At 63.8% G+C, this 26,506-nt stretch overlaps 1 protein-coding gene across 2 annotated transcripts; it reads left to right on the forward strand.

Moving 5' to 3' along the window:
- Positions 1–1,220: 1,220 nt before the first annotated feature.
- Positions 1,221–25,180, forward strand: MKI67 (marker of proliferation Ki-67). Of its 2 annotated transcripts, XM_060171045.1 has the most exons (15): positions 1,221–1,323; positions 6,582–6,660; positions 6,789–6,904; positions 7,685–7,760; positions 8,449–8,485; positions 8,823–9,620; positions 10,246–10,421; positions 11,343–11,568; positions 11,684–11,808; positions 11,887–12,055; positions 13,594–13,725; positions 14,748–14,873; positions 15,129–22,606; positions 23,227–23,643; positions 24,395–25,180. In XM_060171045.1, the coding sequence occupies exons 1-15, from the start codon at positions 1,232–1,234 to the stop codon at positions 24,446–24,448; spliced, it is 10,101 nt and encodes a 3,366-aa protein (XP_060027028.1). In that variant the 5' UTR covers positions 1,221–1,231; the 3' UTR covers positions 24,449–25,180. The 2 variants fall into 2 exon arrangements, with proteins under 2 accessions (XP_060027028.1, XP_060027029.1); XM_060171046.1 differs by lacking the exon at positions 14,748–14,873.
- Positions 25,181–26,506: the final 1,326 nt, after the last annotated feature.

A 26,506-nucleotide genomic window follows, 5' to 3' on the forward strand; every position in this document is an offset into this window, starting at 1 on the left:
CCATGCATTCTTCCAGAGAGGCCGCGCCAGCTTCGTGCACAAGGTGTTTGAAACATTAGAGTCACTTTTCCCCCCTCCAAACAGGTAAACTTTTGACTTCTAAAGGTAAGGCGATTCGGAACACTTAGACGTACAGTGGAGTACTCTGGAGACTTCAAGAAGGGGAGAGATAAGCGCGGCACCAGGGCTGTGTAGATGCACCCCACGCATGCGGGTCTCGGGACTTAGGGACTTAGCAGCTGCGGGGCACAGTGTGCAGCCAAGTGGCCCGCCTGCGTTGTTGCAGCAAAACAAGCCACGTGCGACCGGGAAGGCGCGGCGAGCCGGTAATTTGGGGCAAACAGCACACGCAACACTTTGAAACAGGTGAGCAGCAGACTGGGTGTCATGCAGCGGGCGCCCGGGAGCGGGGCACGAGGCGCGGCCAAGGGCGGCCCGTCCCCAGTGTCACTCTGCTGCGCGCCGGCTCAGCCCCAGCCCTCGGGGCCCGCCCTCGCCCCTCCCTATTGGTCCTTGTTGGCGCGAGGCTCCGCCCACGCCGGTTCCCATTGGCCTTCCGACGATGCCCCGCCCCGCCCCCGGCGGCCGCTCGCCCCACCCCCTGCCCTCCGCCCGCTTCCGCCCTCGAGGCTCAGCCCGCCGGCCCCTCCCCGCGAGGCCGCCGCGTCTCGCCCCTTCCTATTGGCTCGCTTCCGCCGGCGGCCGCTAGCCCCGCCCCGCCCCGGCCCCTTTCCATTGGCCCGCTTCCGCCCCGGCCCCGCCCCCATCGCCTCTTCCCATTGGTCGCGACGGCCTCGCCCCCTCCCATTGGTCCGCCGCGCCGCCGAGACCAATCGCCGCGCTGAGCGCCAAATTTGAACCGCAGTTTGCGTTTGAATCGGGCGGGCGCGCCGGCTGGCTCTCCGCGCCGCTGCTGCCAACGCCGGCACCTCGGGGAGGGCGCGGGGACGGGGCTGGGCCTCCGGGGGACGCCGGCACCGGCGCTGGACCCCCAGGTGGCGGAGCGACCACACGTCCGGGTGAGGTGGCGGGCCGGGGCGCCGTCCCGGAGGCCCACCGGGGGGAGGCGCGGAGGGGCCCTGGGGTGGCCGGGGACCCCGGCAGGTGACACGGCGCCGTGTCGCGTCTCGGGCCGCGGGGGCTGTAGGGCCGCCCCAGGCCCGTCCGGGCGACTGACCCGCCGGCGTCTGTCCCCGCAGGAGCGGCGGCGCGGGGTCCTCGGGGCGCGGACATGGGGCCCCCGGGGCGCATCGTCACCATCAAGCGGAGCGGCCTGGACGGCCCGCACTTCCCGCTCAGCCTCAGCTCCTGCCTGTTCGGAAGGTGAGCGGCGGGGCGGGGCGGGGCGGGGTGCGGGGGACCTGGGGGCGGCTCCGGGGTAACAGGGGGACCTGGGGGCGGCTCCGGGGTAACAGGGGGACCTGGGGGGCAGCTCGGGGTAACAGGGGGCCCTGGGGGCGGCTCCGGGGTAACAGGGGGACCTGGGGGCGGCTCCGGGGTAACAGGGGGACCTGGGGGGGCAGCTCCGGGTAAGAGGGGGACCTGGGGGGCGGCTCCGGGGTAACAGGGGGACCTGGGGGGCAGCTCCGGGGTAAGAGGGGGACCTGGGGGGCGGCTCCGGGGTAACAGGGGGACCTGGGGGGCAGCTCCGGGGTAACAGGGGGACCTGGGGGCGGCTCCGGGGTAACAGGGGGACCTGGGGGGCGGCTCCGGGGTAAGAGGGGGACCTGGGGGGCGGCTCCGGGGTAACAGGGGGACCTGGGGGAGGCTCCGGGGTAACAGGGGGACCTGGGGGGCAGCTCCGGGGTAACAGGGGGACCTGGGGGGCGGCTCCGGGTAACAGGGGGGCCTGGGGGCGGCTCCGGGGTAACAGGGGGACCTGGGGGGCAGCTCCGGGTAACAGGGGGACCTGGGGGGCAGCTCCGGGGTAACAGGGGGACCTGGGGGGCAGCTCCGGGGTAACAGGGGGACCTGGGGGGCGGCTCCGGGGTAAGAGGGGGACCTGGGGGGCAGCTCCGGGGTAACAGGGGGACCTGGGGGGCGGCTCCGGGTAAGAGGGGCACCTGGGGGCGGCTCCGGGGTAACAGGGGGACCTGGGGGCGGCTCCGGGGTAAGAGGGGGACCTGGGGGCGGCTCCGGGTAACAGGGGGACCTGGGGGGGCAGCTCCGGGGTAACAGGGGGACCTGGGGGGGCGGCTCTGGGGTAACAGGGGGACCTGGGGGGGCGGCTCTGGGGTAACAGGGGGACCTGGGGGGGCGGCTCTGGGGTAACAGGGGGACCTGGGGGGGCGGCTCCGGGGTAACAGGGGGACCTGGGGGGCAGCTCCGGGGTAACAGGGGGACCTGGGGGGGCAGCTCCGGGGTAAGAGGGGGACCTGAGGGCGGCTCCGGGTAAGATGGGGACCCGGGGCAGGGTCAGTGTGGGCAGGTCCCCAGCATCAGTGCCCCTGCCACCCCTTGTTCAGGTCACTGACAGAACTGGACAGCAGGTCTTGGGGTTAAGTGAGTCCTTCGTGAATCAAGCAACATGTCCAAGCTGACTTGACGGGCACCAGGAGGCGGGCAGGGGGTGGCCGGCAGGCTGCAGAAGGTTTGGCCATGGAATTTGGAAAAGCAGAGCTTATGTGCTTAGTTATTTCATCACTACTAGGATTCTATTCTTTTTAGCCCTGTGCTGTTACTCTCAGATCACTGATGACAGAGTGCGGGCTCCCCCAGTGCCGCCGCACGAGCCGGCTCGTTCTCTGACCCAGCAGAATAAATGACTGTATCTTTAAGATGTTCAGAAAAGCTGCTTTGACCTCAGGAGAAGGGGGACAGCCCAGGCCCAGGGGACAGCTGTGGTTTGACTTCGTGAGCAGTGAAGCAGGGCCGCAGGGCTGTCCCCTCGTTCTGTCAAACACAGAAAATAATCGTAAGCAGCCAACTGGACGGCAGTGCTTAGCTGGAGGATGTAAATGACTGAGGCTGAAACAAGTGTGACCCGGCTTGTGGGCATATGGAGGACGGGCTGTCTGGCCCCGTGTGCTTCGGCCAGACGCTCCAAGTCCTCTGAGCTGACCCGCCTCAGGGACGGCAGAGGAAGCAGCTCTGTCTGTCTGTCTGTCTGTCTGTCTGTCTGTGGGCTGTTGGTCATCGGGGAGGGTAAAGGAAAGGGCAGGTCTCCTGGAGTTGGAGGCTGGGGGACTTCTTTTGCCTGGGACCCCCCAAGGGGGACCCGCCAGCCACCCGCAGGCCATCCTGCCCAGCCGCCTCCTAGAACGCTCTCTCTCCCCTGCTTCACGGGCGTCCCCGCTTCCCGATGCTGCTCTCAGTGCTGCCCGGAGCGGAGCCCTGCTGACCCAAGTGTGGGTCTCCGGCCAGCGTGGTTTTCACCTGGCTTCTTCCGCCACCAGGCGAGCTCCTGGGCACGGGCTGTTGAATGGGCACCCCTGTGCCTGGCGGCGGGCCGGCAGCTACGGTGTGGCGGCTGTGGGGCACCCTGGCAGGTGAGCTGGGGCTTAGCCGGCGCGTCCTAGTGGGGCCCCTGCCCCCGGAGTCACTGGGCAGAGTCCAGAGCGGTTTCCTGTGTCTGAGGTGGGGTGCGCCTCCCCCAGCTAGGACGGCCCCCAGGGCCAGGCTCACCTGTGCCAGGTGAAGAGGCGAGGCGCCCGCTGTCTCGGGGTTCTGGCTGGCCGAGACCCCACACCCCGACACCTCCCGGGCTGCGATTCTGCACCCTGCACGCCGGGCAGGGTTTGTGTTTGCTCATGTGACAGCAGGAAGAGGGCTGAGCTCCTGTCTGGGCAGAGGGGAGGGTGTCGCTGTCGCTGTGGTGGTGGCAAAACCACGGGGCACGAAGGTGCCCCCAGTCGGGGGCTCTTCCGTGAGGCCTTGGGGGTTCTCCCTGGGGAGCGGCCTTGCCAGAAGGCGAGCAGTCGGGGGCTTTTCCTGCTGCCTGTAGGTTCCCTTCCCCCAGAATCGGACCTGTGAGCCGCGGGGCTGTTGCTGCCACCTTCCTTCCGGGCAGGCTCACGGCTTGCAGAGCTCTAAAGATCTGAGGGTACAATGTCACTCCTCACCCACCACCAAGTTCTGCACCCCTCACGACATCGAGGCAGTTTGTTTTTTTCCTCCTCTTTGCATTCTCCTCTTCCTCCTCCTCCTCCTCCTCCTCCTCCTCCTCCTCCTCCTCTTCCCCATGTTGATTTGCTTCATCTGTATACTCCACGCGTGCATAAGGAGGCCGCTTGGTAGCTGCCTCTCACTTCCTTACTCTCACTGTTCATTTTTTAATTCATTTTTTCTCGAGCCTCTCTCTTTTTTTTTTTTTTTTTTTTGCCTTCTAGCGTTATCGCCTGGGCTTGCTGCCAGCTCCTTGCTTCTTCTCCTTTCTATTTTTCTTGGCTAGAACAGAGGGAGAGGGAGAGGGAGAGGGAGAGAGACAGGCATTTGACCTGCTTCACCGCTCGAGCTGTGCCCTGCTGCAGGTGGCGAGTGGGGCTCGAACCCGGGCTCCAATGTGGATCCTTGCGCTTAACTGGCACGCCGCACCCTCCAGAGGCCAGCCTCAGTCTGCATCTACTTCCGGCTGCTCTTCTCCCCCTAAGCTCACGTATTTCAGTTCTCTCGATCCTACGTGAGTGAAACCGTCCCGTAGCCAGCTGTCTTTACTTCGCTGATCGCTCTGGGTGCCATCCATTTTATCCCAAAAGACACAATGCCGTATTTCTGATTGCAGAGCAGTATTCCATGAAGCATATATCCTATGACTTTTTTTTTTTTTCTTTGCCAGAGCACTGCTCAACTCTGGCTTGTGTGGTGCTGGGGACTGAACCTGGGACCTCTGGAGCCTCAGGCGTGAAAGTCTTTTGGCATGACCATTACACTCTTTCCCCAGCCCTCCCGTCACTGTCCAGTCCTGTCAGTGGGCCCGTAGGCTGCTTCCTCTCCTTGGCTGCTGTGAACACGGGCTGTGTGTGCTCCCTGAAATGGTCTTTTCGTGGCCTTTAGATAAGAGCCCACGGGTGCTGTGGCTGGGTCCTCAGGCCCTTGTGTCTGTGCTTGTCAGGCACGTCCACTCTGCTCTGCGTGCTGGGCGGTCTGCAGCCCTCCCCAGGTGCGCCAGGCCTTCCTGCCTTGTGGAGGGAGGCGGAACCTCGTGTAGTTTCCATTTGCATTTCTCCAGCGATAAGGGCGTTTCTCTGCACGTTTATAGGAGATGTGTCTCTCCTTTAGAGAACTGACCGCTCAGATCTTTTTTTCCTGTTGCTTGCTTGTTGCTGTGAGCAGTGAGGTTTTTTAAATGCCGACACCGGTCTGGTCCCAGGCCAGATGGGTGACGTGCAGATCCCCTTCCCGTTGCTGGGTGGCCTTGGTCCTGTGGAGTCTGCCCCGGGTGTGCAGGGGTCCACAGTGTGGCGTGGCCTCTGCGCTGGGGTCTTCGGCTGAGTCACAGGCTCACGGGCCTGAGCCTTTATGTCCTGAGAGGCCTCCGTGCTCACTCCGGGGGGGCTAAGGTCACTCCCTCTTTGTCTGGGGAGAAACTGAGGCAGAAAGGTGCTGGCTTCCAGGCAGCATCTGGGGATGCTCAAACAAACCATCAGCACACAGAGAGCCGCACATGAACATGGACAGGCTGGTTTTTGTTTTTGTTTTTTTTAGAAAAAGACCCAAGTACTAATAGTCATTGTCATTCTCCAAACTGATGTAAAGAGAGGATGTCTTAATTTGTGTATTTTCTTTTAAATTTTATTTATTTATTATTGGATAGAGACAGAAAAGTTGAGAGGGGAGGGAGAGAGAGACACACACACCCACACCTGCAGCTCTACTTCACTTGTGAAGCTTTCCCCCTGCAGGTGGGGACCAGGGGGCTGAACCCAGGCCCTTGTGCACTGCAGTGTGTGTGCTTAGCTAGGTGTGCCCTGGCGTCTGTACCTGGCCCCTACTTTGTCCTTTATAAATGTAGCTATTGTAAATTATTTTTAAAATTCTATTTATTTTAACACAATCCCCCCCCCCCCATATCGCCAGGGCTTGGTGCCTATGGAGCTGCGCCGTTGTCTTGACCATTTTTTCCATTTTTATTTGTATTTGCATAGAAGGTGTGACGGGGGGGGGGGGGGACACAGAGATGGAGAGACCTGAAACAGAAATAGAGGGAAACGGGGGTGACAGAAGGAGAACGTGAAGCCCCCCCACCCCCTGCAGGCACGATCAGCGTGTGACCTGGGTACTCACAGATGGCTTTGTGCGTGTTCTGTTGGGTGTGTCGCCACCCCGCCCGCCCCAACTTTATTTTTTAATTACTCGGAATTTTAAAGGTATAAAACAGTCACATGTATGAGTGGATTCCCTGGCACAGCTGTAGCTGGAGTGATATGCTCTGATCCTCTCCCTACTTCCTTCTCAAGTAAATAGCTAAATCTTTAAGTAACTCAGTTTCAGTCCTTGTAAAATAAGCCATCTGGAAGACGGCCTTTCCTTGTCCCCTTGACTATTCCCCTCCGCCATTCCACGTAGTCTGTGCTGTCTTCTCACTGGTGGCGATTCTAAAAGCTCTGTCAGGGCCTCAGACTCGCTCTTTTTCTCGTACGAAGGGGCGTGGAGTGTGACATCCGCATCCAGCTTCCTGTTGTGTCCCGGCAGCACTGCAGTATCCAGGTCCGGGAGCAGGAGGTGAGTGGGGCTCGGAGCCTATGGCTGGACCCCTGCCTCCGCCCGGTCTGCTCCTTGGCCTCATCTGACTGGCCCCTGCCGCTTCTGTTGTCCGTCCGTCTGTCTGTCTGTCTGTTCCCTGCCCACAGGCCACCCTGTTCAACTTCAGCACGGTGAACCCTACGCGGCTGAACGGCGCCGTGTTGGCGGAGCCCGCACAGCTGAGGCACGGCGACATCATCACCATCGTGGACCGCTCTTTCAGGTGGGGCTGTCCTCTGACCCGGCCCCTGTCTGCGGTTTTCGCAAATGTCCTTATTCATGGGTTGGATAGAGACAGAAATTGGGAGGGGAGGGAAAGATCGAGACTCCCGCAGAACTGCTTCACCGGGGGCTTGAACTCAGGTCCTCACGCCTGGCAGCAAGCGCACCGAAGCAGAGGCGCCACCGGCTGGTCCCTGAGCTTGAGTCTTTCATCTCCACCCCGTGGCCCTGGGGCTCCTGTGAGCCATGGAGGAGCTGAGCGCCTCTGGCTGCTGGGTCATTTCCCGCCCTCTAGGAAGCAGTGTGCTCAGTGGCAGGGCCCGAGCAGGCGCCGAGCTCCTGTCTCCCCGACGCTGCGATGCCCTGTCCCGGGCCTGGCATGAGGAAGCCTCCCCGGGCTGCAGGCTGGGGCGTGTGTGGAGACAGGACTTTGTAGAGGTGGCCCCGGATCCCGCCCTGGCGCATGTGGGTCGCTCCTGGGAGGAGTGAGGCCCCTGGCAGAGGCAGGAGGAGAGGACTCTACAAGCCGGGGTTCACGTCTCTGCCTCTGCTGAGACCTGGTTGCTCGGGGCAGAGGGGTGAGAGGGAGGCTGCCCCGTGCAGGTGCAGGTCTGGGCACCCTGCGAGAGGGGCCTCAGTTCACACGGGAAGCCGGGCCCCTGGGGTCTAATGCAGGTGACCCCAAAATGCCGGGGCCGGGGCGGTCGGCTTCCCTGGAATCTGTCTGTCCTCCTGGGATGTCCCTTAACCGCACAGCGACGTGTCTCTTCTGTGCCCCCAGGTATGAGAAAGAAAATCCCCCAAGTGGGAGCCAGTCGGCAGCATCCCCAGGACCTCGGGGCCAAGGCCACAAGCAGGTGAGGGGCTGGCATCCTGCGCGAGGAGGAGGGAGCCCACAGATACCCAGGGGCGGCTTCTCGCCAGAGAGTGTCCTTCCCAGCACCGGTCAGACAGCCCGGGCTACGGAAGCGTCTCGCTGCTGTCTGGGCGTTGCTGGAAACAAGTTCTCGGCAGAGTCATCCCAGAGACTGGGGGGTGACTGGATGGTACCCGAGTGCCTCAGTCGGGGTGTGGGGGCTGCTGCAGAGTGGCCCCGGCTGGGTCCTTCAGGGACTGGTGTCGGGTTTTCTGGACAGGGGCAGACATCATGATGGCTGTGCAGAGACTCATGCTTGAGGCTCCAAAGTCCCAGGTTCAGTCCCCTGCACCACCGTAAGCCAGAACTGAGTAGGGCTCTGGTAAAAAGTTAATAATGATAAAATCAGTTGACGCAGGGGGGCTGGGATTAGCATAATAGTTATTGCAAGCTTCTCGCGCCCGAGGTTTCAAGGTCCCAGGTTCAATTCCCAGCACCACGAGAAGCCAGAACCAAGCTGAGCTCTGGCGTAAAAAGACACACTGAGAATAAGCAGAGTGTAGACCAGCTTGAGGGGACGCCAGGGAGGGGACAGTCCCCGCATGCTGACGGCGCCGCATCCCGGGAGCCCGCAGTGCTGGCAATCGGCCTGTCAGGGGAGGCGCCTGAACCCTGTTCCTGTCCCACAGGTTCCCCAGCGTCGGGCTTCGGGGGCCGCCCGCTCTGGTGAGTGGCAGGTGGGGTCTGGAACCTGCGGACCCTGTGCTTAGTGGCTGGCTCAGGGTTGGCATGAGGGCGGTGCTGGCAGTCCGCTGAGCCTGGGGGCGGAGGGGGCTTGTGCTTTGGGGAGAGCAGCCAGAAGAGTCTTCTTGGCTGCCGGCTCGGTTCCCAGCTGCGCAGCCCTGGCCCACGTCCCTCATGACGCGTCCGGGGAGCATACCGGCGGGCACAGGGACGGGGTGGGCACTCACAGGGCTGGAGAGCGAGGCCGGGGTGTGGTTTGAGCATTGCTCTGGCCACCACGCAAGCTGGCGCCTCTCTCCCCCCCAACTAACTCATCAAGATGTGGGAGCTGGAGATTCCACAGATGCCCCCGGGGACACTGTCCCGGCAAGTCCTGAGGTAGCTGTGAAGAGTGTCCCGGCAGCTGCTCCCGGCCAGGGCGCCGAGGGCCACGCCGGTGGGAAGGCGCTGACCCCAGTCGGCACGTCGGAGCCGGCCGGGGCCCCGCTCACCACCCCGGGCCCCCAGAACCACGGCAGGAACGCCTCCCCCTTCCAGAGCCTGTACGAGTTGATGAAGGAAGACCTAGATGCCAGGGCGGAGAAGGAGAATGCCCCCGGGAGCGGGAGGACACCGGGGCCCCACGGGCGCCCCCACACCCCCCAGGGGAACGCCCGGCCCCTGGAGCCTCGGCGGAAATCGGGGCGCGGCTCCCCGACCCCCATGGGCCCCGTCTGCGGAGACCAAGGGGGCGGTGAGGGGCGGCCCTCGAGCCCTGGCCGCCCCTGTGCCGGGACCCCCAAAGCCAAGAGCCCAGCACAGTCCCCGCAGCACAGCTCCTCTCGGAAGCGGCGGGAGAAAGGCTCTGGAGGGCTCCCCGGAGCAGCCCCTGTGAGCCGGGCCCCGCAGGAAGGCCCCCCAGCAGAAGACGGGCCGCTCGCTCCTCAGCCACCCAGCCATGCTGGGGCCACCGACCCCGTGGGGGGCTCGCCTCCCGAGCTCCGGCCCACAAAGAGGGGGCGCAGCCTCCCCCAGTCTGCGGGACTCTGGGTGCAGAGCCCCGCCGTGCTGGCGCCGCTGCTGGTCCAGGAGGAGAGGGAGCAGCAGGACGAGGCTGGCAGCGGCTCGGGGCCCCTCTGTAAGTCCGTCTCCGTCCCCGTCCAGGTGCCAGCCAGGGTCCCTGCTTCCAGCGCCGGCTCACTCTGCCTGGAGCCGATAGAGTCCTGCTGGGCATCTGCGTGCTGGCAGGGAGCTTTGCGGGAACTGCTGGAGAGCAGAGCAGGGGGAGGCCGGGGGGGGCTCAGCGGGTGCGTGCACACCTCAGTAGCCCTGAGACCCCAGGTGCCATCCCCAGCACCTCCCTGAAGGTTCCGACGGGAGCTCCCTCGGGCCTGAGCACCCGGGAGGGGTGGCGGTGTATTCTAGGACAGTGCCCCCTCCTGAAGCCCCTCAGAGATGCCCAGAGGGCTTTCCGCCCTTCACGGAAACGGACTGGGCAGGGGCAGCACATGGGTCTCGCAGGGCAGGGCCTGGACTCAATCCCCTGTGGCGAACCTGCTTGTGTCCGGAGAAAAGTAAACTGCTCTTGGGTCGGGAGCATAAGGATGCCATGGTGGTCCGTCCTCGGGACCCTCGAGTGGGAGGAGAGGACGAGAGCTCTGTCTGCCGTGCTGGGCCCTGTGCCGTCACTGCACTGGGAGTCCCGGGAGACGCGGCCCTGGTCTCTCACTTCCTGCTGTCTGTCTTGTCTGTCTGTCTCCCAGGTGAGCCAGAGGGGCTGCCCCTGAAGAGAAGGCGGGTCTCCTTTGGGGGGCGCCTGAGGCCCGAGCTGTTTGACGAGAACCTGCCCCCCAACACTCCTCTCAAGAGAGGCGAGACGCCCGCGAGGAGAAGGTCCCTGGCGGCCCACACGCCAGCCGTGCTGAAGAAGATCATCAAGGTGAGTGGGGAGGCCGGGTGGCGGTGCCCCCGGCTGAGCGTACACCTTACAAGGACCTGAGTTCGAGCCCCCGGTCCCACCTGCAGGGGGAAGCTTCACGCGTGGTGAAGCAGGACTGCAGGTGTCTCTCTGTCTCCCCCTGCCTCACGATTTCTGGCTGTCTCTCCAATAAATAAAAGATGATTTTAAAACAGAACTAAAAAAAAGTGAGTAAGCACCCGCCCTGCAGCTTGGGCGCCTCTGCCTCTTCCTGTCACTGGCAGGGTGCACCTCACGCCCAAGGTGAGGTTGGGGGTCCTGAGGCACTGTCCGCCTCGCAGTGAGGCCCTGGCGCCGAGCTGTCTCGCCTCTGAGCACTCAGGGTTCCAGAAGGCAGCTCCCCGGCTGAGACGCGTGCCGTCCCCTGCCTGCCACCTGTCGCTGGCTATCTCAGAGATGCGAGCTGACAGCGGGCCTGGGAGTAGTGAGGGCCCTGCTGTAAAGAAGAGGAGAGGCCAAGGACTCACCTGGCTGCGGGGGTCCCCGCGCCTTCTGCCTGGCTGCGTGGCCCGGCCCTTCTCTAAGAGTGGCCGAGGGCTGGGGCCAGCAAGTCGGTCAGTCTGTCCATCTGACCAGAGGATGGGGGACGGGACGAGCGGGCCCGTCTCTCCACTCTTAGGGCAAAATTATCCTTTCTTCCTTTTTTTGGGTTAACTTATGTTCTTTATTCTGGGTAGAGTCAGAAATGGTGGAGGAGAGAGAGAGACAGAGACACTCAGACACTCGCAGCCCAGTTTCACCACTTGTGAAACTGCAGGTGGGGGCCTTCAACCCAGGTCCTTGCACACTGACGAGAAGCAGGGATCCGCCACGGAGCGCCGTGTGGCTCCTGGTGACCTCGGGGCAGCTGGTGGGTGCTCATCTGGGGTGCGGTCTCTCCAGGAGCTGCCCCCGGCGGAGGACGAGGCAGCCCCGGCACAGGCGACAGCCCCAGCCCCCGAGGAGCAGCGCCGTAGGTCCGTCCGCGCGGCCCCTGGCCCCGAGGACAAGGACAAGGACAAGGACGGTGCCGCCCCGCGACGTGCCCCGCGGAAGAGCGGGCAGCACGGGCTCCTGCGCTTGATCTACTCCCGGAGGCGGAGCGGCGCCTCGGAGGCCAACCTCATGGGTGAGTGGCGGGTGCTCACGGGGCTGGGGGCGACCTCCCCTCCCCGCCCCTCCCTCCCTCCCTCCTTTCCCTCCTTCCTCCGGCGCCTTCACCAGCACCTGCTTCCCCCGGACAGTGGCGAGGTCGTGGGCAGATGTGGTCAAGCTGGGCGCCAAGCAGATGCAGCAGAGCAGGGCGGCCAGGCAGCCTGCCCCGCGGAGGGAGCCGGGCCGCAAGCAGCGGAGGCCGCCCACCCCCAAGGTGAGACCCCAGCCCGAGGTGAGACGCTCCCTGCCTGGCTCGGCCCGCCCGCCCGCTCACATCCCTGCTCTCCTGCAGAAGCCGGCCACCCCTGTGCCCGGTGGGCTGAGCACTGGCCACGCTAACTCGCCCCGCACCATCACCGTCGGCAGGGCACAGCTGCCCAGGGCCTGCGCCCCGCCCCGCGCCCCCAGCCTGCTCGGCCACCTGGCCTGCCGCAAGCCGGACTTCAGCGAGGACCTGTCAGGTGGGGGCCGTGAGGGACCCTCCAGGTAGAGGGCCGTCCAGCTGGGAGAGAGCAGGGGCAGAGGAAGCCAGTGGGTGGGGGCGACTCACCTGTGAGGTCCGGGTCATTCCGGCCCCGCTGCGTGCCTGCCTTGGAGCTCAGCTGTCTGCTGAGGCGGAGCTGCGGTCTCCCCCTCTGGGCGGGGAGGATGAGTGTGGCTTGCTCCTCTTCCGGGCCAGCCAGGAGGGCTTTCAGCTGTGTTCTTGAGCCAGCTGCCTCCACTTGAAGGCCCGGCCCGGAGCAGAGGAGGCTCCGTGTTCTTCTCTTCGGGCGGGTTTGTGGCTGGCGACTTGTTCCCAGTATAAGCACATCTGTACCGAACCCACGGGCGTCGGGGTTGGGTGAGTGAGGGTGTTGAGGCGCTTTTTGACCGGAGCACCGCTCAGCTCTGGGGCGTGGAAGTCGTGCAGAGCTGTTCCGCTCTCCCAGCCCTGGCAGTGCCCTGCTCTGGCCGTGAAGACGTGGAGCGCGCGTCCTCCTGCGTGCAGATTGCTGTCTGCGGGCCTGTGGTGTTGTTCATGCGCTTCTCACTGGGCGTCATAGCCTTCAGAGATAGACCCGCAGCGGCCTGCAAGCCCGAGGTCCCAAGGTGGCTCTCCTCCGCCGCCTAGACTGGAACTGAGGGTGCCCTGGTCACTCTCATAGTCTCGGTGTTGGCTTCTGAGGGCCTGAACCGGGGACCTTGTAGCCTCTGGCGTGCAAGTCTTTCTTCGCAGAACCATTATGCTGCCTCCCCGGCCCTCTCCTTTCATGAAAGAAGAGAACGAGTTCTCAGAGGCATTTGGCAATGGGAGAGACAGGCGTGGGGTCCTCAGTGCCCACGGGTTTTCTCTCCTTCCTTAAACACACTTTCCCACAGAGGCAGACAGGTGCCAGCTCGAGCAGCGTGGGTTAGCGTCCTGGCTGTCGTGAGGGCTGACAGCGGTGAGGAGGCTGGGTGGGAGTTCCCAGAGGACAGCCCCCCAAAACTGGGAGGATTCCCCTCGCCAGCAGCAGACAGGCTGCTCCATCCTTGGACAGCAGGACGAAGGCGCGAGACAGTGGGTAGGGGCTTGGTTTGGGGTGTCCTTTATGGCTCAGCCCCCCGAGGTTGGGTCGATGCTACTTTTTGATGTTGCCGTGGAAAAGCGCCGATATATACTTGGCCACCCTAGAGGTGGTCGGTCCAGTTTCTTTTTTAAATATCCAAAGACATTTTATTTCCATAAAACCCACCACAGCAGAACCCTGCCCCTCGCCCAAGGTCTAAGTGTTAGCTTGATAAGAGAACCAGAAATAGCAGCCACCAGCCCCCTTGGGTCTTTCTGTCCCCGAGGAGAAAGTCTTCAGAGGAGACAGATGTGTTCCCCGTCTCGCCCTCCCTGGAGACCCCACCCAGAGCTCCAGGGTGTGTGACCCCATGGCCCCTCTCTGCGTTTCGCTGCTATTTGCGGGACCGGCCCAGGGGGCTGCGTTTCTGAGCAGCATCTTCACTGCTTTACAAATATCTGCCGAAACAGGACTGACTGAATTGTTCAAGACTCCCGTGAGAGAGAAGCCACCCAGGAAGAGCTCGCACCTGGCCGAGCGCCCAGGCCCAGAGGCTTCACCCCGGAAGTCGCCAAAAGGACCGAGTTCCGGAGCCAGCCCCGGTGGGTTTCCTTCTGCCCCTCACGCTCGGGGTCTGGCCTGGAGCAGGGACTGCAGGTGCTGTTCTCTCTGTGGCAGTCCAGACTTCTCCGCACTTGGCATTGCAGATGAGGCCCCTTTCCGGCTGCTCTGGGCTCTTGCCTTTTGGGGGATGTCCCACTGGCACTTGAACAGGCGTGCCGGTCGGTGGACTTCTCAGAGAAAACCCTTAAGGCGCCTGTCTGCACCTCTGCCTTGGTTACTTATTCTAAGGCGCGTGAGAGACAGACAGGTGAAATGGGCCCTTAAATACCCCAGAGTCCCGTGGGCGTCTGGGGCTCGCAGACAGTCTTGGGGCTCGTACCCAGGCCCCAGTGAGGGTGGCAGACAGAGACTCACCCTCTGCTCCCCGCCTTCCTGCCCCAGAGGGCCAGCGAGCTGCACACAGGACGCTTCCCGAAGCTGAACACGAGGTGTGTCCTGGGTGGTGTGGGCCCCGGGCCCCTGAGTGAGACAGGAGGGCCAGCTGAGGGGCTGTGATCAGGCCAGGGACGTGGGTGGCGCCTTACGACACCCTAGGGCGTGCTCTAGTTGGCTCGGTCTCGTCCTGCCCACCTGTGTGGAACCTGCTTGAAGCTCCAAGTCGGGCTGATTGGATTCCTTCCTGTGAGGAGGAGGTATTGGGGTCCGCAGAGGGCCGCTAGTGCCGGCACTTGCTAAGCCGACTCCTCCTGGGTGCCTGCTTCCTTCCTTCCTTCTTTTAATGTTTATCGATTCCCTTTTGTTGCCCTTGTTTCATTGTTGTTATTGATGTCGTCGTTGTTGGACAGGACAGAGAGAAATGGAGAGAGGAGGGGAAGACAGAGAGGGGGAGAGACAGACAGACACCTGCAGACCTGCTTCGCCGCCTGTGAAGCGACTCCCCTGCTCGAACCGGGATCCTCACGCTGGTCCTGTGCTTGGCGACACCTGCGCTTAACCTCCTTCCTTCTTTTCCCTCTCTTTTCCTTTCCCTCTCTCTCTCTCTCTCTCTCTCTCGCTGTAGGAAGAGGGAGAGACTCCACAGCACTGCACCATCCATGGAGCTCTCTTGGCTCCCTCCATGGTGTTCCCATTTGTTTCCAGGGCTCGAACCCGGGGTCTCTGCTCAGCAAGGCACGTGTTTTACTGGGTGAGCCATCTCTAGCCCAGGAAATGTATAATTTTTTCAAAAAATTTCTTTTCCCAGAGCCCTGCACAGCCCTGGCTCATGGTGGTGCTGGGACCTGAACCTAGGGTCTTGAGTCTCTGCACAGTCACCACCCCTGTCCCCAAAGTCCACACTCCTCAGGTGGCCGTGCGGTGGAATCCCCACCTCCAAGCATTTCCTGAGGGAGAGGCGGTGCCGGGCAGCTGGGTGAATGTGCTGCTTCTCCCTTACTTACAGGCCCTCAGAGAGCAGCAGAGGAGACCGCAAGTCCTGCCTTAAGGCGGCAGAGCGGCAGCAGCAACAAAGGGGCCGTGAAGACATCCCGGGGCGGCAAGTCCACAGCAGGGGCACAGGAGCCTGAGAGGGACGCGAGGGAGAGCCGTCTGCCCTCCAGCGCCGGGAAGAGCGTCCAAGCAGAAGACAGCTCCAGAAAGATGCCTACGCCCAGGCCATCGAGAAGAACTTCAGAGCTGAGGCCAGAGGCGGCGGACCTGGTCGGGCAGGAGGAGTCCCCAGACATGGAAGCCACCAAAGAACAGGCAGACACCCCGAGTCTTCCCCGAGGGCACGAGCCCAGGGAGGCAGGAGATGACAAGGCGGACATGCCCTCCACAGCTCTCAGAGCAGGGCCCGGCGGCACCCCAGGCACAGGCAGCCGACTGAGGACCCCTTCACGGAAAGAGGACAGGCCCCTGGGACTCGCTGGGTCCCCTCACACCCCAGGGGCGCCCACACCCACTCTCACAGATGATGACAAGCAGATGACACTGGTCCAAGAGACCCCAAAGCAGCACCTGCAGCCAACAGGAGGTGTCACAGGAAGCAGAAGGAGGCCCAGAGCTCCCAGGGCGAAGACCCCAGCCCTGGAGGACCTGGAGGGGGTCAGGCAGCTCTTCCAGACCCCGGGTCACGCCACAGAGCCAGGGACTGACCAAGCCAGTGAGGCACCCAGCACAGCTCCCAAACCAGAGCCTGTACTCACTCCAGTCAGCACAAGCAGACGACTCAAGACCCCCTCACGGAAAGGAGATAAGACCCCAGTTCTCACTGGGTCCCCACACGCCCCAGGGGCACCCACAGACAGCAGGGAGACCCCCAAGCAGAAGCTGAAGCTGGAGCCAGCAGAGAACATCCCTGGGAGCAGGAGGCCGCCGAGGACCCCCAGGAGACAGGCCCCAGCCCTGGAGGACCTGGAGGGGGTCAGGCAGCTCTTCCAGACCCCGGGTCACGCCACAGAGCCAGGGACTGACCAAGCCAATGAGGCGCCCAGCACAGCTCCCAAAACAGAGCCTGTACTCACTCCAGTCAGCACAAGCAGACGACTCAAGGCACCATCACGGAAAGGAGACAAGACCCCAGCTCTCACTGGGTCCCCACACGCCCCAGGGGCACCCACAGACAGCAGGGAGACCCCCAAGCAGAAGCTGAAGCTGGAGCCAGCAGAGAACGTCCCTGGGAGCAGGAGGCCGCCGAGGACCCCCAGGAGACAGGCCCCAGCCCTGGAGGACCTGGAGGGGGTCAGGCAGCTCTTCCAGACCCCGGGTCACACCACAGAGCCAGGGACTGACCAAGCCAGTGAGGCACCCAGCACAGCTCCCAAACCAGAGCCTGTGCTCACTCCAGTTAGTACAAGCAGACGACTCAAGACCCCCTCACGGAAAGGAGACAAGACCCCAGCTCTCACTGGGTCCCCACACGCCACAGAGGCACCCATGTCCCCACTCACAGATGATGACAAGCAGATGACGCTGGTCCAGGAGACCCCAAAGCAGCACCTGCAGCCAACAGGAGGTGTCACAGGAAGCAGGAGGAGGCCCAGAGCTCCCAAGGCGAAGACCCCAGCCCTGGAGAACATGGAGGGGGTCAGGCAGCTCTTCCAGACCCCGGGTCACGCCACAGAGCCAGGGACTGACCAAGCCAGTGAGGCACCCAGCACAGCTCCCAAACCAGAGCCTGTGCTCACTCCAGTCAGCACAAGCAGACGACTCAAGACACCATCACGGAAAGGAGACAAGACCCCAGTTCTCACTGGGTCCCCACACGCCCCAGGGGCACCCACAGACAGCAGGGAGACCCCCAAGCAGAAGCTGAAGCTGGAGCCAGCAGAGAACGTACCTGGGAGCAGGAGGCCGCCGAGGACCCCCAGGAGACAGGCCCCAGCCCTGGAGGACCTGGAGGGGGTCAGGCAGCTCTTTCAGACCCCGGGTCACGCCACAGAGCCAGGGACTGACCAAGCCAGTGAGGCGCCCAGCACAGCTCCCAAAACAGAGCCTGTACTCACTCCAGTCAGCACAAGCAGACGACTCAAGACCCCCTCACGGAAAGGAGACAAGACCCCAGTTCTCACTGGGTCCCCACACGCCCCAGGGGCACCCACAGACAGCAGGGAGACCCCCAAGCAGAAGCTGAAGCTGGAGGCAGCAGAGAACGTCCCTGGGAGCAGGAGGCCGCCGAGGACCCCCAGGAGACAGGCCCCAGCCCTGGAGGACCTGGAGGGGGTCAGGCAGCTCTTCCAGACCCCGGGTCACACCACAGAGCCAGGGACTGACCAAGCCAGTGAGGCACCCAGCACAGCTCCCAAACCAGAGCCTGTGCTCACTCCAGTCAGCACAAGCAGGCGACTCAAGACCCCCTCACGGAAAGGAGACAAGACCCCAGCTCTCACTGGGTCCCCACACGCCCCAGAGGCACCCATGTCCCCACTCACAGATGATGACAAGCAGATGACACTGGTCCAGGAGACCCCAAAGCAGCACCTGCAGCCAACAGGAGGTGTCACAGGAAGCAGGAGGAGGCCCAGAACTCCCAGGGCGAAGACCCCAGCCCTGGAGGACCTGGAGGGGGTCAGGCAGCTCTTCCAGACCCCGGGTCACACCACAGAGCCAGGGACTGACCAAGCCAGTGAGGCGCCCAAGGCAGACCCAGCTGACACTCCAGTCAGCACACAACTGAAGACACCGTCACAGAAAGGAAACAAGACCCCAGCTCTCACTGGGTCCCCACACACCCCAGGGGCACCCACAGACAGCAGGGAGACCCCCAAGCAGAAGCTGGAGCCAGCAGAGAACGTCCCTGGGAGCAGGAGGCCGCCGAGGACCCCCAGGAGACAGGCCCCAGCCCTGGAGGACCTGGAGGGGGTCAGGCAGCTCTTCCAGACCCCGGGTCAGGATGCTGAGCTAGTGACAGACCACCTGTGCCAGCTCTCACAGACTCAGCCGGTGGACCTGTCTCTAAGCAAGAGAAGGCCGCACACTCACATGGGGAAGGCCGGCGCTGGGGCTGGTGAGCCAGAGCCTGGGGTTACCCCTGAAGATACCCCACTGTTGAAGGGAGCCCCTGAGCAGAAGCAGAAGTCCGGATCCCAGGGGACCAATCTGAGGAGGCAGCCGAGAGCGCCCAGGGAGAAGGCCCCGGCCCTGGAGGACCTGAGTGGCTTGAGCGAGCTCTTCCGGACCCCCGAGCACACCCAGGAGCCCTTGGAAGTTGAGGAGCCCCCGGAAAGACCCTACCCCTTCAGCACACCAGTGAGTGGAAGAAGACGACTTCAGACTCCACTGGGCAGTGTGACAGAGAGGATGGAACTGTCGGCTTTCCAGAGTTCCACAGGGACACCAAGGGACACTGCAGTGACAGGGCCCGCCGGTGATGGTGATGGCACCAGATTGCTGCAGGGAACTCCAAATCGGGGACTGGAGCCTACGGGACATGTGAGCAGAAGCAGGAGGCGGTCACAGGTGCCCCTGGCCAAGGCCCTCCCCCAGGAGGACCTGAACGGCCTCCCTGAGCTCTTCCAAACCCCCCAGCAAGCCAGGGAACCTCAGATGCATGAACTGACCACAGCATCCAGCACAACTCCCAAACCAAAGCCTGACCTCAGTCCAGTCAGCACAACCAGAAGACTCAAGACTCCCTCACGGAAACAAGACAGGCCCTTGGGACTCGCTGGGTCCCCACACACCCCAGGGGCGCCCATGTCCCCACTCACAGATGATGACAAGCAGATGACACTGGTCCAGGAGACCCCAAAGCAGCACCTGCAGCCAACAGGAGGTGTCACAGGAAGCAGGAGGCCCAGAGCTCCCAGGGCAAAGACCCCTGCCCTGGAGGACCTGGAGGGGGTCAGGCAGCTCTTCCAGACCCCGGGTCACGCCACCGAGCCAGGGACTGACCAAGCCAGTGAGGCGCCCAGCACAGCTCCCAAACCAGAGCCTGTACTCACTCCAGTCAGCACAAGCAGACGACTCAAGGCACCATCACGGAAAGGAGACAAGACCCCAGCTCTCACTGGGTCCCCACACGCCCCAGGGGCACCCACAGACAGCAGGGAGACCCCCAAGCAGAAGCTGAAGCTGGAGCCAGCAGAGAACGTCCCTGGGAGCAGGAGGCCGCCGAGGACCCCCAGGAGACAGGCCCCAGCCCTGGAGGACCTGGAGGGGGTCAGGCAGCTCTTCCTGACCCCGGGTCACACCACAGAGCCAGGGACTGACCAAGCCAGTGAGGCGCCCAGCACAGCTCCCAAACCAGAGCCTGTGCTCACTCCAGTCAGCACAAGCAGGCGACTCAAGACCCCCTCACGGAAAGGAGATAAGACCCCAGCTCTCACTGGGTCCCCACACACCCCAGGGGCACCCACAGACAGCAGAGAGACCCCCAAGCAGAAGCTGGAGCCAGCAGAGAACGTCCCTGGGAGCAGGAGGCTGCCGAGGACCCCCAGGAGACAGGCCCCAGCCCTGGAGGACCTGGAGGGGGTCAGGCAGCTCTTCCAGACCCCGGGTCAGGATGCCGAGCTAGTGACAGACCACCTGTGCCAGCTCTCACAGACTCAGCCGGTGGACCTGTCTCTAAGCAAGAGAAGGCCGCACACTCCCCTGGGGAAGGCCGGCGCTGGGGCTGGTGAGCCAGAGTCCGGGGTTACCCCTGAAGACACCCCACTGTTGAAGGGAGCCCCTGAGCAGAAGCGGAAGTCCAGATCCCAGGGGACCAATCTGAGGAGGCAGCCGAGAGCACCCAGGGAGAAGGCCCCGGCCCTGGAGGACCTGAGTGGCTTGAGCGAGCTCTTCCGGACCCCCGAGCGCACCCAGGAGCCCTTGGCCAGTGTCAAAACCAAGACCCCCTACAAGCCCCCTAAAGCAGGGCGAGCCATCACCCCAGCCAGCGCAAAGGGACACAGCAGGACTCCTGTGCCAAAGACGGAAGTGGAGGCTGTCACAACAGCCCCAGGGGCTCTGGCTGCCATCGTGCCCATGGGTGAAGAGCCAGCAGGTGACCATGGAAGCATCGAGCCTCTCGAGGACACCCCAAAGAAACCGAGGTTGTCAGAAAGTACAGGCAGGAGACAGGGGCAGCCCCAGACGCCCGAGGCCGAGGCCCGCCTCCTGGAAAACATGGCTGGCTCCAGAGGCCTCCCCCAGACCCCTGAGCACGGGGGGCAGCTGCCGACTAGTGGCCGAGCCTCCCCAGTTCCCTGCAGGTCCCCAGAACCCAGGGAGCCGGCGAGCAAGCGGAGACGGGCGCAGTCTCCTGCAGGGGAGGGGCACGTGGAGCCGGCTGGGCCAGCTGGCGGAGGAAAGCCCCCCGGCCGGGGCACCAGCCCCAGAGTGCTGAGGGCAGCGGCGCGGCAGCAGAAAGCGGGCCCTGCAGGAAACGGCCGTGGAAGCAGGAAGCAGCCCAGAGCAGCCACGCAGAAGCCGGCACCTTCCGAGGGCCTGGCGGGCTCCGGCGAGCCCCCTCCAAGCCCAGCTCCCACTGCCGAGCCGGTGGCCGCGATCAGAACCTGCAGGGTGCCCCGCCGACCCCAGGAAGTAGAGCCAGCCGCTCCCACCAGCAGGGCCAGGCGCCCCAGGGCACCCGTGAGGAAGGGGGAGGCAGAGGAGTTGCCCCCGGCTCCCAGCAGGCCCCCCATCAGAGCTGGCAGAGCCGCCCCGGCAGGCAAGGGCACCTCCATCCCGCCCCCCAAGGAGGCTGCAGAGCAGCCTGAGGAACAGGCCCGCGGGAGCAGGAGGCAGCGCAGAGCGCTGGAGGAGCAGCCCAGGGAGGCCCCGCCAGCCCCAGAGCAGCCGCAGGAGCCCGTGGCTGAGGACGCTGCCTCCCGGCCGGAACCCACAAGCAGAGCCAGGCGGACCAGGGCTCCTGTGGGGAAGAGGGGGGCAGAGGAGGCGCCCCCGGCTCTCAGGAGGCCCCCCATCAGAACAAGGAGAGCCACCCCGGCACCCACAGAAGTGACAGTTGATGGCTTGCAATCACTTAGAGAAAGCGCAAAGCAGGACATGAGCTCTGGAGAAAACATCCCTGGGAGCCGAAGGCCGCTCAGAACAGCCCAGAAAAAGGCCCAGCTCCTGGGAGACGTGGCTGAGGGCACAGAGCCCTGCCCGGCCTCCTCACGGAGCCAAGGCCCAGAGGGGCCAAGGACTGACGCTGACATGCCCATCAAATCCTCAGAGCCAGAGCCAGCCACCCCCACCAGCCGGGCCAGGCGCCCCAGGGCACCTGCAGGGAAGGCAGGAGAGGAGTTGCCCCCGGCTCTCAGCAGGCCCCCCATCAGAGCTGGCAGAGCCACGCCGGCACCCACCACGCCAGTAGCTGATGGCCACCAGGTGCTTGAGGAAAGCGCAAAGCAGGACATGAGCTCTGGAGAAAATGTCCCTGGGAGCAGGAAGCCGCTCAGAACAGCCCAGAAAATGGTCCAGTTCCTGGGAGACGTGGCTGAGGGCACAGAGCCCTGCCCAGCCTCACCGAGCCCAGAGGGGCCAAGGACTGACGCTGACATGCCCAGCAAGTCCTCAGAGCCAGAGCCAGCCGCCCCCACCAGCAGGGCCAGGCGCCCCAGGGCACCTGCAGGGAAGGCAGGAGAGGCGTTGCCCCCGGCTCTCAGCAGGCCCCCCATCAGAGCTGGCAGAGCCGCCCCGGCAGGCGAGGGCACCTCCATCCCGCCCCCCAAGGAGGCTGCAGAGCAGAAAGTAGAGCCGGAGGAACAGGCCCGCGGGAGCAGGAGGCGGCGCAGAGCACTGGAGGAGCAGCCCAGGGAGGCCCCGCCAGCCCCAGAGCAGCCGCAGGAGCCCGTGGCTGAGGACGCTGCCTCCCGGCCGGAACCCACAAGCAGAGCCAGGCGGACCAGGGCTCCTGTGGGGAAGAGGGGGGCAGAGGAGGCGCCCCCGGCTCTCAGGAGGCCCCCTATCAGAGCAGGGAGAGGCACGTGTGCTCACAGAGAGCCAGAAGGTGTGGGTGCTGTCCCCCCGTCGCTGGAGGAGACCCCAGAGCAGAAAGCGGACCCGGCAGAAAGCGCAGCGGGCAGCAGAAGGCAGCTCAGAGCCACGAAGGCCTCGGCGCGGACTCAGGGAGTCACAGACCCCACAGGGTTCCCAGCTGACAGCGAGGAGCCCATCCAAACATCCAGAAGAGGCCCCAGGCTCCTGAAGGCAGAGTCCAGGGTGGGGCTGGAGGGTCCCGGAGTCACTGTGACTGCCCAGAGCAACAGCCGTGCCGCCCTGCCCCCTCCCAGGGGACGGGCACCAGCCGGATGCCCCCCAGCGGTCAAGAGACTGCGCTCTGGGACCCCTCCCCAGGGAGCAGAGTCCGACGGGCCAGCCCAGAAGAGACGCAGGACACCCAGTGAGAGCGGCCCTCTGGAGCCCCCTGACTCCAGGGCGGGGAAGAGGGGCCAGAGAGCTTTGCCGCGGAGTGTGGAGCCCACAGCGGACCTGCAGGCACCCGCTCAGGTGACGGGGGTGGCCTGGCGGGGTGGGTGCTGTCTGGGGACATGTCTCACTGCCCCCTCTGTTTTGCTGCAGGGCTGCTCTGTTTCTTTTTAACATTTTAAATTTATTCCTTTTATTAGTGCATCATACAGTAACGGGTGCAGTCCCACACTGTTCCCACCAGCAGCATTCTGAGAGTTCTGTGTCCCGACCCGGTCCGCTGGAGACCGCAGGCATTCTGCGTGGTCACAGACGGCCTGACTGTCATTTCTAGAAGGGTCTCCACATAGACATTTGGACAGGGGACGTTGAGGCCATGGCTGACACTCACCCAAGTCCCATGAGGTGGCTTCTCCCTCCACAGGAGACAGGAGAGGCCTGAATGTCTCCCATTGTGCGGGTCTTAGAAAATGCACCGAGGTGAAGTTTTCGGGGACTTTGATGAGGCGCCAGAGAATAATCGGGGCCTCGCGCGCGCGTGCAGGGTTCCCAACAGCCTCTGGCTCCCAGTTTTATTCCCTCCTGTCGGGGGGAGGCCAGAGGCCTGATGCTCCACTCGCAGAACCATCCTGGGCCCTCCAGCGGTGGTTTTTCTGAGCTCTCTGACTGCTCTCTGACCCTGTGACCCTCAACTTCTCCAGGCTCGGCCGCTGCGTGCCAGGCGACCCCAGCAAGCCGCCACAGAAGCGGCACAGCCCACCTTCCTTGCCTGGGCGGGAGAAGCCGTCGGGCGGGCCGTGAAGGGCACTGAGAGGCAGGCCCCGGAGGCCTCCGGAGTGGAGGAGCCGGCCCACACAGAAGCCGGGGCCGGGGCCGGAGATGCCGGGAGCCGAGCGCGTCCTCGGGCTGGCAGGCAGAACAGGAGGCCCCTGCCCACCCTGGCCGAGGAGGACACCCGCCAGCAGAGCCACGACGAGACGGCCAAGGAGGCAAAGCCACGCCTCGGGGGGTCCAGAGCCAGGAAGCCGGCCGCCCCACCTGCAGGGGACGCCGAGGACAGCGGCCCTCAGCCCAGAGCCGCGCGGGGGCCCAGGAGACGGGCCCCAGAGACCAGACAGGCAAGTGGGGGGGTGGGGGGTTCTCATCTGGGGGGCCTGGGTTAGAGGCGCCCAGAGCAGGTGCCGTGGTGACCCCCTCCCATCCCGCTCCCGTGTGGGGCTCACCCCTGGCCTGGACATCACTCGGCCAGGGTAGATGCTGGCCCCGGGGCCCGACCCTCTGCCCAGCCCCAGTCCCAGTCCAGGTCTGGGCCCACCCGCCTGCTCTCCCCTCAGTCTCAGGGCTCCCGCAGGAGAGGTCTCGAGCCTGGGGACCGGGCTCCCGGCTTCCCGCGCAGCCGGAGGGGAGCACCCCTGAGGCTGTTGGTGAGACCCCAGAGGCCGCTCCCCGACACTCCTGGGCCTGCTTTTAGTCACCGCGAGTGTCTGCAGCGGATGGAGCTTTTCCTGTGTCAGTGTGGAAGCAAAGGCCCAAGCCTTTCCGCAGGAAGAGGACACATTTAAGTTTTGAAACCCAGAGGCAGGGCTGAAGAGATGGCTCCAGTAGCGGGAGCACGGCCTGGCCTTGAGCCCTGGCACCACACCGGGCCACTACTGGCCAGGGGAAGCTCAGGGGCTGTGGTCTGTCTCTCACTGAGCGAGGAGGCCCTGACTCCCCCAGCCTATTTGTAAAAAAAAGAAATCCAGATTCCCGAGTAAGAGCAGGTCGCTGGGGGTGGATCTGAAACCCGCTTCCTCCTCCACCTGACACCCGGTGGGGTGGGCTCCGGCCCCCCTGCGTGCAGCCGCCTGAGTCACTTTCTTCTCGCAGGACGAAGACCCCGCGTCCACCAAGAAAGTCCGAACCCGGCGTCGGCAGAGCTGAGAGGCCGGAGGCCGGCTGGGCAGCGGGGCTGTGAGCTCTGCTCCCTTTTGCCCCTGCAGGGGTGTTCTGTAAATGGGGGGGGGGGTTTCACATCAAATGCTGAACCTTTAAAGCTTGGGGGGGGTGCGTTGGGACCAAGCAGGGCCTCGGCCCTGCACCTTGTAAATGGTGTGTGTGTGTGTGTGTGTGTCGTCCCCGGGTGAGACTGTCCCCACCCGGCAGCCCTCAGGAAACAGACCCACAGACCTCACGGGGAACCACTGGACGGGGGAGTCCTTAGTTCGGGGCCCGGCCTCACCATCCCCCGGCAGGGCGGCGACTTGGAGCCCTAAGGACCAGCCTGGGCCCCCTGGTACCCAGCAAGCTCAGTCTGAGGCCCTCTGGTCTTGAGGCCTTAGGCCCGGTGTCTCGCCAGGTGAAGCAGCTTCTCGCCCACGGGGAGGCCTGCCCCTTGCCGCCCGTCCTGCTGGCACCTGGCACTCCGGGAGCCCCTCTGTATAGGGCAGCTCTGCCGGCCGGCCAGGCCCCTCGCCTGCCCGGACTGGGGCTCTGCCTCCGCCGTCTCTTTGCAGCTCGCCTTCCAGCTTCAGTTCGTGCTGTTCCTGTCTCTGTGTTCTGCTTTGTTTGTTCTCGTCCTCTCTTCCCTGAACCAGCCCTCTGCTCCCCTTCCTGGCCTGTCGCTCGGCTTTGCAGGAGCCAGGCGCACAAAGAATAAATATTTTAGGACTAAAAGCCCTTCTCAGCGCGTCTCAGTGCAGTGGCCTCGCTGTGACTTTCCCAGCATCGTGTGTGTCCCCGATGGTGTGACCTGGGTCCCTGAGGTGATGGGCGAGGTGGCGAGGCCAAGCTGCGCAGGGGCCTGTGTGGTTGTGGTTCCAGAAGGTGCGCCGGGCCTGGCTCCCGTCCCGTCCTGCGTCCCATCCCGCCAGCACCTCCATGAGCCTCGCACTCCCACCGTCACCTTCCCTGGGGACGGGCCCAGGGTTTGCTCCCACTGCAGAGCTCACTGGGACCTCGCTGGGGTCCTCTGGCCCTGCCACCCGAGTCCAGGGGGTCCTGGCTGGGAACAGGCACCCCTGGAGCTGCCCAGTGTGCTGGTCAAAGGCATGTGAGCACAGGGCACCCCTGCAGCTGAGGAGGGAGGGGGCATTGGGTGGCGGCCGTGGTGTGGAAGAACCCCCAGCAGCGAGGCTTGTGGCCCCCCAGCCCCAGAATTCAGGCGCCTCCCTCTGGGAGGAAGCTCTCAGATAATGGCACCGGCTTCGCCCTCTGGTCTCCCTGCTTTTGTGATCTGACCTCCAGGCTCCCAGCTCTGCTCTGATTCCACACCTGACTTCCTCACACAGATGCCTGCCTCCACGGGACATAGACAGACATGCGCTTCTGTGGCAGACACACAGACTTAGAGGCAGCCATCACGGGCACAGCAGACAGACATACGGAGCTGCAAGGGACCCAGCCAGGAGCCTAACGTGTACATCGCACAGACTCCTCAGACTGACGTCTCAGAAAGACGGACACGAGACACAGATTGTCTGCAGAGACGTCACTGACAGACAGACACAAGGCAGACATTACAGACATTCATGCATACATCCACATACAGATACACAGACTTATGTCACAGACTGCACGGGGCCTGGTGGCACCTGACTGAGCTCTTATTATGTATTTTAAATTACTTTTTATTCATAAATGGAAATGTTGACAAGGCCATGGTATAAGAGGTACAATTCCCACCACCAGATCTCCATATCCCCTCCCCTGATAGCTTTCCCATTCTTTATTCCTCTGGGAGTGTGGGCCCAGGGTCATTGTGGGAGCAGAAGGTGGAAGGTCTGGCTTCTGTCATTGCTTCCCCGCTGAACATGGGCGTTGACAGGTGGATCCATACTCCCAGCCTGCCTCTCTCTTTCCCTAGTGGGGCAGGGCTCTGGGGAAGTGGGGCTCCAGGACATGTTGGTGGGGCTGTCTGTCCAGGGCAGTCAGGATGGCATCATGGTAGCATCTGGAACCTGGTGGCTGAAAGAGAGTCAAGATATACAGCAAATGGTTGAC

Source organism: Erinaceus europaeus, chromosome 14, assembly GCF_950295315.1.
Source record: "Erinaceus europaeus chromosome 14, mEriEur2.1, whole genome shotgun sequence".
In the NCBI taxonomy this organism is placed as follows: domain Eukaryota; kingdom Metazoa; phylum Chordata; class Mammalia; order Eulipotyphla; family Erinaceidae; genus Erinaceus; species Erinaceus europaeus.